Genomic DNA, 19,718 nt, shown 5'->3' with positions numbered 1-19,718 from the left:
CGGCCAAACTATTAACATAACTCAACCACACTAACAATTTCCATATTCAATCCAAGATACATTATAACAACTTAATCAACTTACTACTTCTTTCAAAACCTTCCAACTCCAATGAAAACAATAACAACCTTATAATATATATTCCAACAACACCATACTAATATCATTATCTTCCATACATGTAAGAACATAATATTCAATTTACATAATCTTCCAAGACAAGCCTCCAACTACTAATACTTCACTAAGCTCATTAGGCTTTTGTTTGCAATATAAAATCCACAACACAACAACCAACATACTAAATAAAACTTGCTCACCATGCATTCATGATTCACCAAATATACACGGCTATACATGTGATATACAACTCACCGCCACACAACTATATTCTTGCTATTCATGAATTTCACTCACTTTTGCACACTACAACATGCAAAAATATCCATAACATGTAAAGAATAAGTTCTTACCTTCTTCCTTGATCTTTCACTTAGCTAAGTCTTGCAACTTGCTAGAATATGAATTTTTCTTGCTCCAAAGACCACTCCACCTTGCTAGGAATCCTTTAATTGGTAGAAAATAATTTTTGAAGAAATTTTTGTCAATTTTCTTGTCAATTTTTGCACTTGGCCGAAATGGCCTTGGAGATTTCTCCTTCTTTCCTTTTTCTCAAGTGTTCTTGAAGTTTCTAATGACATATGACTCATTAATTGATCCTTTATATTAATTATCACATGGATAATTAATAAAATCATGGGCTTGGGCCATGTTGGCCGGCCATCCCTCACAAATTTGGGCCTTATTATTATTTTTTTGATTTGTTTGGGCCAACCCGGTTGGTCCCGAGTTGGGCCTAGCCCACTGACCTTTCGACCTTAAAACGTCCATATCTCCTTGTACCGACGTCACATGGGGACCCACGACCTATGGTTGGAAAGCTAATTCAATTATCTACAACTTATATATCTTGGTACTCTTCCAAATTCCAAACTTATAATACCGTTTTTGCCCCTTGAAGTCAGATCACCCGAAAACGTTTTCTTAAAAATATTCGTTTGGAGGACTTCCACTTTGATTTGGCCCAAGGGTCCTTCTTGAGTCGTGTTTAACTTCTCATATGTGATTCATATGAATTTTTTTAGATGTCCCAAAAAAAATCTCGATGTGTGGGTCCCACCTCAGCAAATAATCTGACGTTCAAAAATACGGGATATAACACATATAGCTATTCATGAACATGGACTATTAGCTTTCCGGAATGTAGGAGATTCATGGAGAAGAAAGAAGAATCATGCCATCGGATTCATGCCATAGAAAGAAAGGAATAGCCTCACATACCTTTTTTGTTTAACTATTCTATCGCTTGCTTGTTCTCCTTCAATGCCCACGTTTCTACCTTCAAGAGAAGTCGCATGAACATTAGCTAATCGATTACTTAAACGTACTTACTGGAGCTAAAGAAAATTGGGCAGCATTTCCTTTGTTTATACAACTTTTCCCCATATCATATATCAACTCCCAACATCCATGACAACATTCACAATATCGCGAACAACAATCATCATTCGTCTACATTACCCACATTTCACTATTTCACTCCAATTTCTCCATAATCATGGTCATAGTTCATTATTGCATTTTCTCACATATAATACTTATTCCATATTCTAAATGTTATTCATAACATATTTACAATCACAACATACCAATATTCATACTTCATCCCAAACTACCACTCAACAATGACACTATTCACTCATTCATGACCCATTTCCTATATCTTCTACAATCCATGTGTTTCAACCTTTCAAGTACCTCAATAACATGTAAATACCATAAAACTTACCTTAGATGGTGTAGGAATAAGATTTGGTTGGAAATACTTCACTTGAGCAAAACCCTAGTGTCACTTCCCATGGAAATTCTTGACTTGGATGAACTTTGATGTGTTTCTTACACTTGTTTCTCTTGATTTGATGAAGTTGATCATCCATTTCTCATGAATTCGTGTATATTGAGTGTGTGGAAGGTTCTAGAGAGCTATTGGGTCGTGGAGAGAGAATATGAAATGAATTAAATGAACTCGGGATATTATTTTATAAATGCAAAATCTGTCCCGACACCATTATACAGACACTTATACGGTCCGTATAAATTTATACAGTCCGTATAAGTGACTGTAAAATTGCTCCAGTGATCATCCCATTTTGTGTCGATTTCACGGCACATTATACGGTCCATATAAATTTATACGGTCCGTATAAATGACCGTGAAATCACCCCCCCCCCCCCCCTCCACAACTTCATTCTGTGACGATCCTACGGTCCATTATACGGACCGTATAACGTTGTACAGACCGTATAACTTATCCTTTCACTAATCTTTTTCTTGTCACTTCGTTTGATCTCCAATCCTTAGGGAACCTTCTTAGCATTTTTTTATCACCTCATTAACTCTTCTCTAAAGCACTATTTAGTTATCATTGACTCGTTACTCATAATTCTTTCCGATACACAACGTATGCCTTGCCTTCCTTGACAACTTTCTTCCCTCACCTCCAATGTCTTTAAAATTTCGATTAGGATCGTCAAACGCTATTTCTTACTTATCAAAACATCGCATAAGTCGTACCCTTTGTTAGTCTATTCACTGTGCATGAACGAAAATTTTTTCCGAGGTGTAACATTTTTCCCCCCTTGGGAACATTCGTCCTCGAATGTTAAACTATCCGGGAATTCTATGAATATTTCGCCAGTGGTTCCCCTGTAATGTGTCACTACCATCCTGTCACAACAACCCATAATAACATTGCCTCACAGGGCCACAACACAATGAAACTATAAATTGGCCACACACGACCAAAAGCATGAAAAGTAAGCATACATACCTTATATTGTTGGCGTTTCATCTTGAATCTCTCTTGGGGGTTGGAATAAGTGCGGATATGTGGATTTCATTTTCTCTTCCGCTTCCCAAATCATTTTTTCTCGGTTGTTGTTTCGCCACAAGACCTTGCTGAAGCTACTTCCTTATTTCGAAGTCTTCGTACTTGCCTGTCTAAGATGGCAATGGGTACCTCTTCATAAATTAACCTTTCTGTCACTTGAACATTATTTACTGGCATGATCCTAGTAGGATTTCCAACATATTTGCGAAGCATCGAGACATGGAAAACTGGGTGAACTGACTCCAAATCAGGAGGTAGATCTAATTCATAAGCCACCTTGCCTATTATGCACACAATCTCATAAGGCCTAATGTATCGGGGACTAAGCTCCCCCTTCGTTCAGTTATCTTATTGCATTCGTAAGTTGTCACACCCCGGGGCTACCATAGGAAGTGTATAGCATGTACTTATGTCATATTCCAAGTAGTTGTCCTATTTTCCCCTAACGATAGTCCCAACTCAACATTTCAACTCAATTTACCATATGATTTCCTTCAACTAACCCGGAGTATCATGACTACATTATCCTTGTTTTACCTCTTACTCCTCTTTTAAGTACCCACTTGGTTTCATTGGCGACGCATAAATATCTGCAAGTTACATAACCGTTCTTGCATGATTCGAGTACATACACATCTACACATATACATGTATTCATATTCGTATCCGTATTCATAATCGTACTCACTTACATATCGTGTCTATAGTCATATTCATATACATATCATTTACATAGCATGACCGACCACGAAGGTTCGGTGTTTCGCGTGCCCGACCATGGCTAGGTTCGGTGATTACATATACCTAAACTCTTTTGTCTATCTGTAGTAAATTATATCGTCATTCTCTCTTCCTTCCTTTAATTTTCCCTTGATCATCATATCTTAGGTTATACTATAGAAAACATTAGGTCCCTTTCTTAACCGTCGCTTATAAATCGCAATATCACTACTTACGACTTTACCTTTAGTGCCTTTGCCTCTTATTCGGGTATAACATCGCCATCCTTACAATACCCCTTGATTTATTTGCTCTCAATGTCACGCGGTCAAGGTCTTCGCGAATGGTTTCCCGTACAGTCTCAAGTGCTTGCTCAATTCGTGTTCGTTTATTTACTAGTCATTAGACTCATTTCTGCATAACTCTCACTTTTTATTTTAGAGTCTATATCTGTCACATCTTAGGATCCATTGTTCCAAATCTCTACACTTGAATTCCCTTTACTCGCTTCCCCTCTTTTAAGGGTTTTACTTGCACCATTCTCAAATTCGTTGCCTCACCTTCAAATCTTGAATTCATATACCCCTCACTATACTATATCTTATTCATACCGTTTCCCATAATCTATAGCTACAATAATTCATGTGTGAAGTCTTAACATACTCACCTTGCAGTCTTGTAACCAAATAATACAACTGATATAGCAATCCGAACAAGGATGTATCTTTACTTAGCTCATCTAGTAGTTATGAGTCAATGTCTAAATCCGCTCCAATTAACAACTTTTGTCCCATAGGGATGCTCACAATAGTGGTAGGTCTAGTTATCCATACCATCCGTATAATGTCACTTGCCCTCTTCTTCCGCGCTCAAAGTTCGCTTGTAACGTCATCTTTGTTTTCCAGGGCCTAAGTCTTATGCGCCACTAATACCCCTCATGCCTCATACTCTACTACTCTTGTGTTGCACTCAACATTGATTTCAAAACCAATCGTAATCGTACTATATTTATCGTCGATGATAGCTTTACTCTATCACTTTATCGTCGTACGCTAAACTCATAACTCATGATCATCTTTTTCTTTTCAGCTCATCACTTCATATACTTTACTCGTTCTAACTTGGTATAGGATATTCATAGCAGATGTATTTTTCTTTAATCGTAACACGACTACCTCTTAAGTGCGCGTACTTCGTATATTTCCTTTTCTCTCTATTCTCATTCTTATTCCTTTACATTCCTTCCTCCTCAATTTATCTTATTTCCTTCCACTTTATAATCAATCCCTTTATTCTTCGCACGAGGGACCATATTCTCAACTTAGTACCGCTTTGTCCTTTAGAATATACTACCTTTGTACAATCCATTCTTTGCTACCAAAACTTATTTCGTTCATTCTGATCATCCCCTCTCACCTTTATTGTGTTGATCCTCTTCCTAATAATCGTCCTATTTCGTTATTCATCTTTCTGTAGTCTTGGTCTTTTACATCCAGCTAAAGATATCACTCATACTCTTGATTATACCAATCACAAACTACTGCTACTTTGCCATATCACTTTTCTCTAATTCTTTTTCAAGTTGACTTCCCCCTTTTAGGTGGCTATCATTTCTGTCATTGAGGAATCCCTATGCTGGACTTTCCCCTAACAAGGTCTTTTAAGCTTTCTCATCTACTGGCCCATGGCTCGCTTGCTGGTTTCACTCTTGCATTCACTCTTTATTCATATAGAACATATCACATCCTTAGTCGTTTCCTCGCTATACTTTGTATTACAATTCTTGTTATGCTCTCATTATACCTTGATCATAATCAACGCTATAGAGTGCCACTTCTTTACCTCGTTCGCAAGCCTGCTCGTAAGATAGAATAAATCTTGCGAAGTAAGCATACTCAACCTGTTACTCTTTCTAATCAGTTCTATTACGCTTACCATATAAATTGTTTTACCAACGTATTCTCATTCATTATAACCCTTCGTATTCATACCTCTGTCTCCGGGTATTGTTACTTTATTTGCTAGTAAACTTATCATATTTTACCTGTACTTATCCATCCAACCAATACTTCAGTGTCACACTCTATTGGGGTTACCCTTTCTCTTCCATGTCATGTTTTAGTACTACCAAACATTTCTCTTTACCGTATCAATGTCGCTCTTATAACTACTGTTACTATCAATTCAATAGTATTTAACTCATCTCGTGTAGTTGTTAATGATACTCCTAACTTAATCTCGTCCTGCCATTACCTTGTTGCACAACATCTCTTCTCGTTAGAACATGTCACAAGCTTATATCTTATCTCCTTTAGATTCTAGGAAAATTTCGGCAGAGTTTCTCTTGTAAGCATAACAATCCCAAACCTGCACATAGCCCAGAAAACACGTCTGATGTCTCAATAGGACATATATCGGAATACACATAATATGTAACTGAACAACACAAGATCACTTACCATTAAAGGATATAAATAATAGGGCTTGTCTCATAAGTTGTGCCTGCACACTCGGTCTAGAATTCCAATATCTATATACATACGCATATTATTTATATTCACTCACTGTCAATCAACTTACTCGTAAATCACGATTCTGGCTATCACTAGGTTACTAACAAATATAGTCGTCTCAAATCATCGGATTGACTCAGATTTTTCACCTCAACACAATCATCACAACGGGGTGATACATGACAGCATAGGATCCGAATCAATCGATGCACACATATCATAAGAGGATACTAACAATATACCTGGAACAATATCAGGGGAGGGCTCAGGATCCTGTCGCTCAGCTAATGCATGGATATGGTGCTAGGATCCACTTGGACTGGGCGTCCCTCTTTGGTCTCTATCACCACCTACTAACATCTGTGGCCTTGGCCTTAGGGGGGCGTACTGGCGACGAAGAGCCAACTATCACTCCCGTACCCCAAGCCTTACCCTTACCACGCCTCCATGGGCAGTCACGCATGAGATGGCCTGGTCGAGCACATGTATAACAAACATCCGAGCTCAAGTGGCACGATCCCCAATGTAACCTGCGACACTGAGTACATCGTGGTACCGAGGATCTCGTCTGACTAGAACCACTCCGAATCCGAGAACTGGAAACTCTGAGACTCTGGGGTGACCTAGAATAAGTAGGTCCATCAAACCTGGGTCTAGGAAACTGCGGAGGAGCACCACTTGTTGAACGAATTGAGTGCCTAGAGAATTGTTGCCTCCAATCACCCCTAAACTCATGATCAAACCCTGAAGAATTAACTCTCTTTTTCCAAACCCTGTTATCGTGGCCCACATCCTGCTGCCGAGCTTGAGCGGCTACTAATTGAGTCAGTAAAAGAATAACCTGTCTCATCTCTTGGCCCAAGGCATCTGGTGGAGGAACGGGGGGTGCTGGAGCTAAAGTTGAGGCTCCCCTCTGATCCTCGAAAGTGGGTGAAGTATGGGAAAATCGAGGCAAGGCCTTATTCTGGGGTTCGCCCTCCTCCATATCTATAGACGGCTCCCGTTCAAGCCCTTCTTCAACTACTATCTTGCCCTTCTGGGCTGCCGTAGCTTTTCCTTTCATCAATTTTGCTGAAATTATGATGCACAATTAGGGAGGGAATAATCTTATAATACAACTCTATCGCACAATATCTTACGATGAAAGATGGTCATTCTTCCTAAATGCCCTGTAGCCTCCTGTTTATTAGTGTGGCGCCCAACCCACCATAAACAAGACTCTACTAGACACGGCTCGTAGACACTTCCTAGAACTGAACTGCTCTAATACCACTTTTGTCACGACCCGGCTAGGGGCCGTGACGGGTACCCCGGGCTAACCGCCGAGCACCACTCATTCTGCTACTCATCATACTCATTAAGCCTTCTTTTATCAAATTCATATTCAAATCATAAGAAATCATCTTTCATTTGAAAACATAAATACTTTTATATACATAAACCCTTCGGCCATCGAAATAATATATATATATATATATATATATATATATACATAATAGCAACCTCGTGAGACCATATAATCCACACTGTGTATCTACGAGCCTCTACGAGAGTGCTAGACATAGGGACGGGACAGGACCCCGTCGTGCCCAAAAATATACAAAAGAATAATCACGGCACCTCCAGAACAATGGAGTGCTCTCAAGTCAGCTACTAGCTTCTACGAATCTGGATCAAGCTCACCTCCCTATCTACCTGTGGGCATGAACACAACGTCCAAAGAATACGGACGTCAGTACGAACATTGTACTGAGTATGAGAGGCATAAATAATAACAATACGTCAATGAGATAAAAGGAAACATCAAAGAAGGAGCAACTGTAACCAGTGTTTTAAAAGGCGGGGGCGTAAGGCGAGGCGTTTTATGTCTGCCTCAGCGAGGCGTAAGCCCCGAGGCACGAGGCGTAAGCCTCATGAGACTTTAATTTTTAGTATTTTATAAAATGATATAATTATAATAAATACTTTTAAATTGGTTAAATAACGTAAAAAATTGAAGAAAACAATAAATAAGTGATATATATATATATATATATATATATATATATATATATATATATATATATATATATATATATATACACACACACATATACATACTCCACCCCCACAAAAAAACTAATTAGAACAATCTATTATACGTACTTACAAGTATAAGTAACTGCTCGTTACTTTTTTGAGATAGTAGAAAATAAGATAAATAATTGGAAAAGAACATATATTAGGCATTCTAGCAATAAAAAAAGGTCTTGACTTTTAAATTTAATGTTTCAGTTCCTTTTTAAAATATTTGAGTAATTACATGTTGACTTTTGAAAATTTGGGCATTATACTAAGGACTTATTTAACAAATTTCGTTTTAGTTTGAAGAAGTTTTCTGGACTTACGCCCCAACAAAAAAAAACTCGCCCCAAACGCCTAGGCTTACGCCCCAACAAAAAAAAAACTCGCCCCAAACGCCTGGGCGTACGCCCCAAATTGTTGGGCGTACGCCTTTGGGGACTTGCGCCCCGACCCATCGCCCCGAGACATTTTTGGTACGCCCCGCCCCGGGGCTCGCCCCGAGGCTCGCCTCAAAAACGCCTTTTAAAACACTGACTGTAACTGACTGTCAATTGTAGAAGGAATCATGCATGCTGGCTTACTTCATAATCGTCGTCATGTCATGTATGCATAAATGTATAAATGTATAAGCTGCCCGTCCATATAGGTACGGTGTGATAATATATAAATGTATAAGCTGTCCGTCCATATAGGTACGGTGTGATAATGATTAACCTGCGTCTAGGCCTCCCGCGTCCGGGGTATAAGCTGCCCACTATAGTGGTGTGTATGTCTGCCCGTCCATATAGGTACAGTGTAATATTGTCAACATATACTCATCATAATGCATGTATAATAACTCCAAGATAGCTATACTTTATCGAAGTAACATAAGGTCGTGAACCCCCAATTCCATTATGGACATCTATAAGTATCCTGCCTCACCTTGAAGGAAATAGTATATAAGGTGAGTGTATACAATAACTGACATCATTAACTTAATAGTATTCTGCCTCACCTTGAAGGGAACATATGTATAAGGTGAGTGTATACAATAATGAGATCATTAGCTCAACGATATTCTGCCTCACCTTGAAGGAAATAGTATATAAGGTGAGTGTGTACAACAAACAATATCATTAACTTTATAGGAACATCATATCATGAACTCTAGACTATTTAGACTCAAGCTTATCATCATCATTATTGGGCTCGCAACATATCTCATATCTCATATAGCTATTCATGAACATGGACTATTAGCTTTCCGGAATGTAGGAGATTCATGGAGAAGAAAGAAGAATCATACCATCGGATTCATGCCATAGAAAGAAAGGACTAGCCTCACATACCTTTTCCGTTTAACTATTCTATCGCTTGCTTGTTCTCCTTCAATGCCCACGTTTCTACCTTCAAGAGAAGTCGTATGAACATTAGCTAATCGATTACCTAAACGTACTTACTAGAGCTAAAGAAAATTGGGCAGCATTTCCTTTGTTTATACAACTTTTCCCCATATCATATATCAACTCCCAACATCCATGACAACATTCACAATATCGCGAACAACAATCATCATTCGTCTACATTACCCACATTTCACTATTTCACTCCAATTTCTCCATAATCATAGTCATAGTTCATTATTGCATTTTCTCACATATAATACTTATTCCATATTCTAAATGTCATTCATAACATATTTACAATCACAACATACCAATATTCATACTTCATCCCAAACTACCACTCAACATGACACTATTCACTCATTCATGACCCATTTCCTATATCTTCTACAATCCATGTGTTTCAACCTTTCAAGTACCTCAAATAACATGTAAATACCATAAAACTTACCTTAGATGGTGTACGAACAAGCTTTGGTTAGAAATACTTCATTTGAGCAAAACTATAGTTTCACTTTCCATGGAAATTCTTGACTTGGATGAACTTTGATGTGTTTCTTACACTTGTTTCTCTTGATTTGATGAAGTTGATCATCAATTTCTCATGAATTCGTGTATATTGAGTGTGTGGAAGGTTCTAGAGAGCTATTGGGTCGTGGAGAGAGAAGATGAAATGAATTAAATGAACTCGAGATATTATTTTATAAATGCAAAATTTGTCCCGACACCATTATACGGACACTTATACGGTCCGTACAAATTTATACGGTCCGTATAAGTGACCGTAAAACTGCTCCAGTGATCATCCCATTCTGTGTCGATTTCACGGCACATTATAAGGTCCGTATAAATTTATACGGTCCGTATAAGTGACCGTGAAATCACGCCCCTCCACAACTTCATTCTGTGACAATCCGACGGTCCATTATACGGATCGTATAACGTTATACGGACCGTATAATCGACCGTATAACTTATCCTTTCACTGATCTTTTTCTTGTCACTTCGTTTGATCTCCAATCCTTAGGGAACCTTCTTAGCATTTGTTTATCACCTCATTAACAATCTAAAGGATGTTATAACTCTTCTCCAAAGCACCATTTAGTTATCATTGACTCGTTACTCATAATTCTTTCCGATACACAACGTATGCCTTGCCTTCCTTGACAACTTTCTTCCCTCACCTCCAATGTCTTTAAAATTTCGATTAGGATCGTCAAACGCTATTTCTTACTTATCAAAACATCGCATAAGTCGTACCCTTTGTCAGTCTATTCACTGTGCATGAACGGAAATTTTTTCCGAGGTGTAACAAAGAACTTGCGGACAATGATGGAACTCAATTGTTGCGGCAACTCCAACAATATCCTGTGATTCTCGCTAAACGGATAACTGTTTCTAACTTTAAGAAAGGTATTGTAAAGTTTTTCCGGCACATGTATATAAATGTTTAACTTTATTCATCAACAAATATATTCCACGCAGACACTCGACTGACAATAAGGTTCAATTTGACGATCCTAATCAACCCTCTGTACTCACAGGCAACAAAGTTAATGAATTGGTATCACACAAACTTTGTGCGCACACTGCCATATTTCTATTTATTGACAACTTCCTAAAAAAAAAATCACAATTCCTATCGCTACATTGCAGGGCAAAGGACAATGGGCAGATGCTAATTGCATACACTGTGAAGAGTTCATCTGAATCATCTTCTTCACTAAACGTCGCTCTTTTTGAAGATGAAATAATCTCCATTTCAAGCATTCCGTCACAATCTACAGTGAGTTTATTAAAACATATGATATTGTCCCTAATCTTTCTCGAATTTGGCGTGCCAGAGTTTTATCTAGGTGCTATCTCTGATTATCGTAATGTCATATTATGATATATTTCAAATGATGAGAGACAACTTTAACTTCTTGCAAAATTACCCCAAACTACTTTATGTATTCACTTGGTTGAAATTACTATACAAGTTTGACCGATTTGAACTAAAAATAAAAATCATTCATAGAGTTCGTCATCACAGGTAAGTTGTACCATGTAAACTGGGTAAACTGGTCCGTTGATATTTTCTCCCTTTTTGGTATACTTTAGTTGGCTGCGTAGTTTCGAAGGCTGAAAGAGAAACTGCATTTTAAATTTCAATATTTTATCGACAAAGAGATATGTGATTTTTTTGTTTTGCCATTTTATTGTACTGCGGTGATACCCCTAAATAACGTAATTGAGCAAACGTACTGACTAAATGATCTGAGGATGTTTTCTTGGTTTGGACTTTGACCATACCATCAATTTACTACATTTCATATTGTCTTCTCTGTCTTTAGATAGTTGGCATATCTAAGTAGGAAACAACTGCTACTCTAGACCCCCCCCCCCCCCCCCCCCCCCCCTGGAATACATGATAGATCAAATTTGATTTGCATTGGTAAGAGTAGATACAAAGCAAAGCTAGACGTCCTCTTATTTGTTGATCTACACAGACCAGTCACACTTTACGTTATGTCTCCTTTTTATAAGAAATTTTATCGTTCTTGCCTTTTCCTGCATCTGTTACTTTAACTATCAGTAATTTTTCCTTTTTCACAGTATATACTACTTATGACTGTGTCTAATTATCAGTCCTACAAATGTTCTAATTTTATCTTGTGGAAAGAACTATCGTATCCACAATATTTTCCCTGTATAGATTAAACTTTATCTTGGTATATACTCCACGGTTTTTATTTTTTTATTATATATGTGCGTCGGTGGTGTAGAGAATATACAAATGTTCAAAATGAGCTGATCATCTCTTTGGTTATTTCCTTCCGTACGTTATGGTGTTTCGCCTCAATTTCTAATCAAATGTACCCAAGGAACTCTCCGATATATTCATAAAAAGTCAACATATTTCTCCTATTTCCACCTTTCCATCCCCCCATATGGTTCAGATTAGAATAACACCATATTTTATAAATATTTGTTGATGATATAAAAAAGGAACCACTACTAAAAAAAACAGGATTTCCCGACCTCAAAAAACCGACCTCATGAGGTCGGTAAAGTCATAATATTTATTTTTCAATTTTTTTTAAAAATAAACCGACCTCATGAGGTCGGTAATTTTATATCAAAATTTAAAAAAATAATATACCGACCTCAGTAGGTCAGAAATTTATTTGATGCCTAATATTATAATATTATTTTTAATTTAAAAGAATACCGACCTCGTGAGGTCGATATTCTTTTAAATTAAAAATAAAATTATTAAATATACCGACCTCACGAGGTCGGTATTCTTTTAAATTAAAAATAAAATTATTAAATATACCGACCTCATGAGGTCGGTATAATTGAAAAATAAATTAAATTAAAACAGACTCAAATTAATAAACCCTTCTCTCTTTCCCAATCACGTTTTCACTCCCCCCTCTCTCTCTCTCTAACCCTAATAATACGTCGTCGATATCACTATCATTGCAGGTCGTCACCGTCGCCGCCATCCCTAATCAGTACTTTCGTCACCGTCGCCACCGTCCCTAATCAGTACCGCCGTCGCCATCGCCATCGCGTCCACAGCCAATCATTTGAGGTATGCCTAATGTTTTTTAATTGAACAAGTCCTTAAACGTTGCAAAAATCTTGGATTTTCTTCTCATAGATTCTTCATATGGGCACAGAAATTACCCGATTTTAATCATAGTAAAGAAAGCTATCACATTCCCAGTTCATATATTAGGAAGTAGCAAACAGTTTCCCTTGTTATGGGATTTTCTTGTTGAGGTAAAAAGAAACAAATCTTGCGAATTTAGTCGAGATATTTTTTGGGTTGTTTTTAGATGTTATAGTAGAGCTAATTTGCCTGTTGATGCAATTAGGAGTTTTGATAAAATGGTTGATTTTGGAATTACATCTAGTGTAGTTGATGTTGATCAGCTTTTGCTTGCATTGTGTAAAAGAAAACATATGAAAGAAGCGAAATAGTTTTTCGATAGAGTTAAGGATGAATGCGCGTTGAGTGTGAAATCGTATAGCATTATGCTTAGGGGATGGGGAGATTTAGGGGAAGTAGTTGAGGCGCGTAAACTGTTCGATGAAATGCTTGAGAGAGGTTTTTCGATCGATGTGTTAGCTTGTAACAGCATTTTGGAGTCATTTTCCAAGGCAGGAAAAATGGATGAGGCCTATGAGTTGTTCGTAAAAATGAGGTCTGTGGGGCTTAAACCAGATGCTTTTACCTATTCAATATTTATTCATGCTTATTGTGTGAAGGATGATATTCATTCGGCTTTCAGGGTCCTTGATCGGATGAAAAGGTACAAACTTGTGCCTAATGTTTTTACCTACAACTGTATTATTAAGAAGCTTTGTAAGAGTGATAAGGTTGATGAGGCTTACCAATTGATAGATGAGATGATTGACAGAGCTGTAACGCCTGATTGTTGGAGTTATAATAAAGATTCAATTTGTGTATCTTATCATTGCCGTACGACACTTGCATTTACATCAAACCTGGAAAATGATATTAAAAAAATAAAGCTGTGTTTTTAAAGAAATGGGACTTAAAGGAAAAGATGTTTCTCGAAAAATGTTTTATCTTGGATAATCATTTTCTGATCATCTTCCAGAAAATACACAACTTATTTTCTCCTTCTTTTTTCTTTCTAGTTTTTTCCTTTTTCAATGTGTATTACCTTGTAAAATTGCATTCATCCTCTTGCCTCATTTTCTCTGTTTATTCTCTTGTATCCATAATTTGATTCATTTCAGGCCTTATTCGTGAATATATACTGATAAACATTATGTAAACAGTGCGTGTCTTATTAGCCTTTATTCAGTTTTTGAAAAGAAATTCGAGTGTCTCAGATTTTTGCTTAGGCATGTCCATAAGTTCCTGCTGCGTGTTTTGGTTTTTTTTGCTTATTGAAGGTCTGTTTGGCCTAATATCTTGTCGGGCGCTAAGTCGTTATCTTGTTTTGATCTTTTGGTTTACATGTTTGTTTTGTTATGCCATACTGAGTTATTTCTTACCAAACTCATCACATGTCCCTTCTAAATAAAATTGTCATAATTAGCCTTAAATGTAAGGAAGAGAAGACATTGAATTTACTTCAATATGAACTTGGTGATAATTATATCTGATTGTCTGGTGTTTGCTCTTTGATGCATTTACATATTTTGTGGTTTTGAGGGAAAATGTTGTATTATCACATATGACTTTACATGCATAGAATCTACTCTTTTTTGTTTGTCAATTGAAATATCTAAGTTTTTATATTCCGAGAAGTAGTCCCTTCATCTTTCCCTAATTTAACATCAACTGCTCTTCCCTCATTCATGCAATTGTTTGACAGGATTATGTGCCCACTGTATAGCCACTGTCAATCTAGGGTTGTGGGATACTGCTGGTAATTATTTATTTGCGTGACATTTATTGCTTGATGCTTCTGATAACTGTAACATGTTAATGTGTTCAATGCATATACCTATAGTTCAATGTACAAATTTAATGATCGACTTAATATGTTCTTATGCATTGTCTTTATATCTGATTCAAGTATATGTCTGTTTTGGAACACTCTCTTGATATCAAATGTGATTAGAACTTGAAAGCTTCTCAGAATGTAGCCTTTCAGCTGGATTACTTCATGATGTTGTTGGTCAACTCTTATTATGAGCTATTTATTTTGGTTAAGGTTGCTTCATGCTTGACTCTAACTGGAAAGGACTTTAATAAACAACATACTCAAGACACCAGCTGTTTGTTTAGTATCTAATAATAATTTGAACACAATATTTCCAGCATTCTAAAGTTCACTTCAAATGCAGAGATATCCTCCTAATATGTTGTATGAATTTCAATTGGTTTCTTTTGCATCTTCTCTTTCTTCCCACTTGTCTAAACCACTGATCTAAAAAAAGTATGAGAAATTCTTCGTTAACCAAAGCTTGACAGCTTATTGACTAGAAGAGGGCAGGAATCAGTTGATCATGCTAAAGATTTGATTTATTTGCTGTATAACTGCTTGACTAACATCTATGGAATCTAAGAAACTTCTAAAGAATAGTAACATCCATACTGAGAGAATGTGCTGTGAAATGTGGTCAAGATCCAATGTGATATGTTAATGCTAAATAAGTTAGCTCCTTTTAAGTTGTAGCAAGGATAGAAAATGCTAGTATTCTTTTGTTGTTTAGAGCTGAAGTCAGGTAGAGAATGACTTCTCTGCAAAGTTGTTTAATTTTGCTGAACTTCTTTATATTTCTACCCCAAACAAACTCCTAATTGCTTGAGGCTAGCTTTTGAATACTTTTCTGTTTGATTACAGAGTGATATTAAAAGGAACAACAAACATAGATGGCAGGCGAAAAGAGGAGTAAGAAAACAAAGAAAGCTAAGGAGACGGGGGTTCCCTGGAGACCACCAGAAAACCTTGCGATTAGAGATAGAAGCCCGTCGCCACGTCTCCCACCACGCGGCTCTCCATTGCCTCATGATCCCCTCATGAATGGCATTTCATATAGTCTTCCACCTCCATATGATTTGTGGATTGTGTAAGTGTTTTGTGGATGTTTGCGAGGGGTGAAGTAGTCTAATGTTGTATACTAACTTAGTGTAGACTAGTTTAATGTTTTGTGGATGTTTACAATTGTTGAAATAGTTTAATGTTGTTTTGATGTTTGCAAAAGTTGAAGTAGCTTAATGTCTCTTGTGAATGTTTGATTGATGTTTTTATTCAACTTTGTAGTAGTTTCGAATTGAATTTGATGTATTGGTGGTTGTAATATATGTGTTGTAATAGTAGCTTAATGTTTTACGTATTTATAGTAGTTTGGTGTATTATTGGCAGCTATTTGAGCTGGTTTTAGTTGAAAGTAAAATTATTTTCATCTTGACAGGTGGGCAACTGGAATAACAGCTAGGTGCTACCATTTTTCTTGCATAGTACCGACCTCATGAGGTCGGTTTTCTGCAAAAAAAAAAATTCAAAAATTGCAAATTACCGACCTCATGAGGTCGGTTTTCTGCAAAATATTTCCAGAAATTGCAAATTACCGACCTCATGAGGTCGGTAAACTAATATCATTATATTATTAATATAATTTACCGACATAATGAGGTTGGTATTTCATATAATTAATATCCTATTAAAAAAAAATTACCGACCTCATGAGGTCGGTTTTTGGCGACCTCATGAGGTCGGTAATATTTCCGACCCACTCTTTTCCGACCTAATTTTGAGGTCGGTTTTTGCCCAAAACCGACCTTATGAGGTCGGAAATTGCCCTTTTTTTTAGGTCGGAAAATGCAGTTTTTTTAGTAGTGAACTACTACTTCCTTACAATTTAAACTTAATTAGTTCAATCATTTTATGCTTAATTACTACCTAATCTAATGCACTTCTGCAATTATGGATTCATATATTAATCAGCTTAACCCGTTGTCCATACAATGCGTCCTTAACTGGTTGCTAGCTAGAATATTTGTTGAGCACAGTTGTATTATCATCAAATAGATTAAGGTATACATGGATATGGTGTTTAAAATAGCATGAAAGGAAGTTTAAAATAGCATGAAAGCAATAGCGAGTTATTTTGGTATTTCGCTGCTTTTTTTACATTCTGCTTTCCAACACAAAATGAAATATATAGGGGGATTTCATTAATATTGGTAACAGTACTTTCCCTTGTAAGTAATTGGTATCGTAATTACTAACGTTACCTTTGCTTCATTTTCTTAACAGGCCCAAACTTTTTATGTTGAGGGAGAAATATCATTACCATGTGAATTCCAGTTCTTTTACGTGCTTTTATGCCCAGAGTGTAAGCACTTGGTACGAATCAAGCGGAAGAAGGAGGTCCAATGCATTAACTGCAAGCTCCACAGAATGCTAATGCCAAGGTAATAACAACTCTTACCCCTGCCACAACATCATTGCAGACCCGTGATAGCAAAAACTATATTAATTATTATATTTCATCCAAATCACTCGGGAAAAACAACATTGCAGATGCGAATTTGAAGTTGAAATCACAGATGGCAGCGGAACAATAGTAGCAATAGTGTCAGACAAATTGGCTGAAAGAATGCTCTCAATGACAGCAGAACAAATAGATGAAACTACCGTTATCAAGGTGCACATACATACAGCACTAACATTAATTCATCTTATGGAATTTTATTGAAAATCTTTAATTAATGATTCAACAACGTTCGAACTTCTTTGCACAAAAACAATTGTTACCTGTTGAGCATATCAGGGAAGAACTGTTGCACAAATCGTTCAAAATTCACCTACAGAAGTCAGTACTCTGGACACCGGATAGAACCCCCGGCTCATTAGTCGTTTTATCTTACAGCCAAAAACAAACCATGTTCGGTTCACTGCAATGCTCAACACCGATAACCATTAGCGAGGGAACTAAAAGAAAGATAGATTATATCACTCCTACTGAAGAAGATCCCACTTCGTCAACACAAGATGTGTCATTGAGCAAAAAATCAAAAAAACACTGAAGGTTAGAAACTGAAACTTGACTACTTAGGATTGTAATTAAATTAAAAATCTCATCAAATCTAATCTGCTTTCTTTTTCCGCTTACTACTGCTACAAAATTGCATATTTTAAAATGTTCTTGTTCTCTCATAGTGAATTTCTTGTTTATACAGACCAGGAAGCAGATTTAGAGCAGCAACTATAACTACTTTTTGGTATCCTACAGCAGCTATAACACTTATGTTCGAAACAAATTTTGATGCAGTTGTTCCCTGCAGTACAATACTTCAAATTTTTGTGTAAATAAGTGTATGTACTGTGCGTTTGTATATGCTTGTAAATGTGGGAAATACTTGTTTTAGCTGCTGTAGTTCGAAACAAATTTTGATGCAGTTGTTCGATGCAGTACAATACTCCAAATTTTGTGTAAATAAGTGTGTGTACTGTGCGTTCATATATGCTTGTAAATGTGGGAAATACTTATTTTACCTGCTGTAGCACTTACGCTCAGACCATATTTTGATGCAATTGTTCTCTGCGGTACAATCCTTCACATTTTGTGTAAATGCCACGTATCCTACCTGTTGGTTTGTTTGTTTGACCTTTTATACCTTCCACCGTTGTAATATTTTCGTTTCCCCGGATAATTAATACTTCATCATTTGAATCTACATATATACAATTTGTTCTAAAACACAACATTATGCAGTTAAGATTGTTTAATGTATAATGTATAAAATGATTTAATAACAAACGACAATAACCCATCTTGGCAGGAAAATAAGAGAACATCTTCCATCGACTGATCATGAAGCATAAAATAAACATGATTTGCTTAGTTTTAAGTTCAAATTCGAAGAATTACGATAGATACATTGAAGCGAAGTATCTTGAAAAGAGTTCTTACTTTTATGAATGGTCAAACTTAAAAAATGAGATCTACGCCATACTTAGTTTCTTACTATACTAACTAATCAGCTTTCAGCTTAGCCTTATGGCAGTATAATCAAATCATCGGCCTTTTTCTTTTTTCCCATTTAACCAACTAACCAAAGCAAAAGAAAATGAGAGTTTTTCCTCGGTTGATGAGGGGTGAGAGGGACAAAGAAAAATAAACAAGAAAAAGAAAAGTTCAATTCTAGAAAGTGAAACTGTAAAGGGGAAGAAGGTCACTTTGGGGTGGTCCTAAGAAGGGCATTGGTCTGCAGGAAGTTTTACTTGTGTGCACGAGGGCATGACTCTAATGCCAATTTGGTCCATGCATCAAAAGGGATACATTGAAGAATACGAGCAATTTTATTTTGTAATTTACACAACTGATAAATATTAATTGTGGGAAGATGGCTTATTTGTTAACAAGTAGAATTTGCATAATTCCATCTGTTGAAATAATGTAAAATTTTAGATCACAAATTTTTCTTGTCAAACATAAACAATTTTCACACAGCTTATATTAGTTACGTTGTATGAAATACAAAATAATTATTTTTGAAGAATACCGATAAGCATGTGCACTCGATGGATGCAAGAAAATTATGTTGCTTTCAAGAGGAAAACAAAAACGTGAGTGGGAGTGGAACTAAAGAATGCGGT

General features: G+C 36.6%; 1 protein-coding gene across 7 annotated transcripts; it reads left to right on the top strand.

The window, feature by feature from the left end:
* Positions 1-13,004: 13,004 nt before the first annotated feature.
* On the top strand, positions 13,005-18,579 carry LOC132614415 (pentatricopeptide repeat-containing protein At1g52640, mitochondrial-like). Of its 7 annotated transcripts, none has more exons than XR_009572292.1 (6): positions 13,006-13,219; positions 14,982-15,035; positions 15,957-16,182; positions 17,373-17,530; positions 17,640-18,147; positions 18,299-18,579. XR_009572292.1 is itself a non-coding variant. In XM_060328868.1 (3 exons), exons 1-3 carry the CDS (start codon positions 13,666-13,668, stop codon positions 16,006-16,008), a joined length of 243 nt encoding a protein of 80 aa, XP_060184851.1. In that variant the 5' UTR covers positions 13,226-13,665; the 3' UTR covers positions 16,009-16,432. The 7 variants fall into 7 exon arrangements, 1 of the variants encoding a protein (XP_060184851.1); XR_009572293.1 differs by lacking the exon at positions 14,982-15,035 and adding an exon at positions 13,923-13,943; XR_009572291.1 differs by lacking the exon at positions 14,982-15,035 and having other exon boundaries at positions 13,009-13,219; positions 17,640-17,763; positions 17,890-18,147.
* The last annotated feature ends 1,139 nt before the right edge of the window (positions 18,580-19,718 follow it).

The sequence above is a fragment of the Lycium barbarum genome, chromosome 10, assembly GCF_019175385.1.
Source record: "Lycium barbarum isolate Lr01 chromosome 10, ASM1917538v2, whole genome shotgun sequence".
Lineage (NCBI taxonomy): Eukaryota > Viridiplantae > Streptophyta > Magnoliopsida > Solanales > Solanaceae > Lycium > Lycium barbarum.
This window is presented reverse-complemented; position numbering and strand designations above follow the sequence as displayed.

What these genes read in the sequence shown, in the direction of transcription:
- LOC132614415 (XM_060328868.1), top strand. Translation starts at nt 13,666, where the DNA reads ATGCTTAGGGGATGGGGAGATTTAGGGGAAGTAGTTGAGGCGCGTAAA. An exon ending in GAGTTGTTCGTAAAAATGAG is followed by an intron (nt 13,836 to 13,922) that starts GTCTGTGGGGCT and finishes TTCGGCTTTCAG; the next exon opens with GGTCCTTGATCGGATGAAAA. An exon ending in GTCCTTGATCGGATGAAAAG is followed by an intron (nt 13,944 to 15,956) that starts GTACAAACTTGT and finishes GTTTGATTACAG; the next exon opens with AGTGATATTAAAAGGAACAA.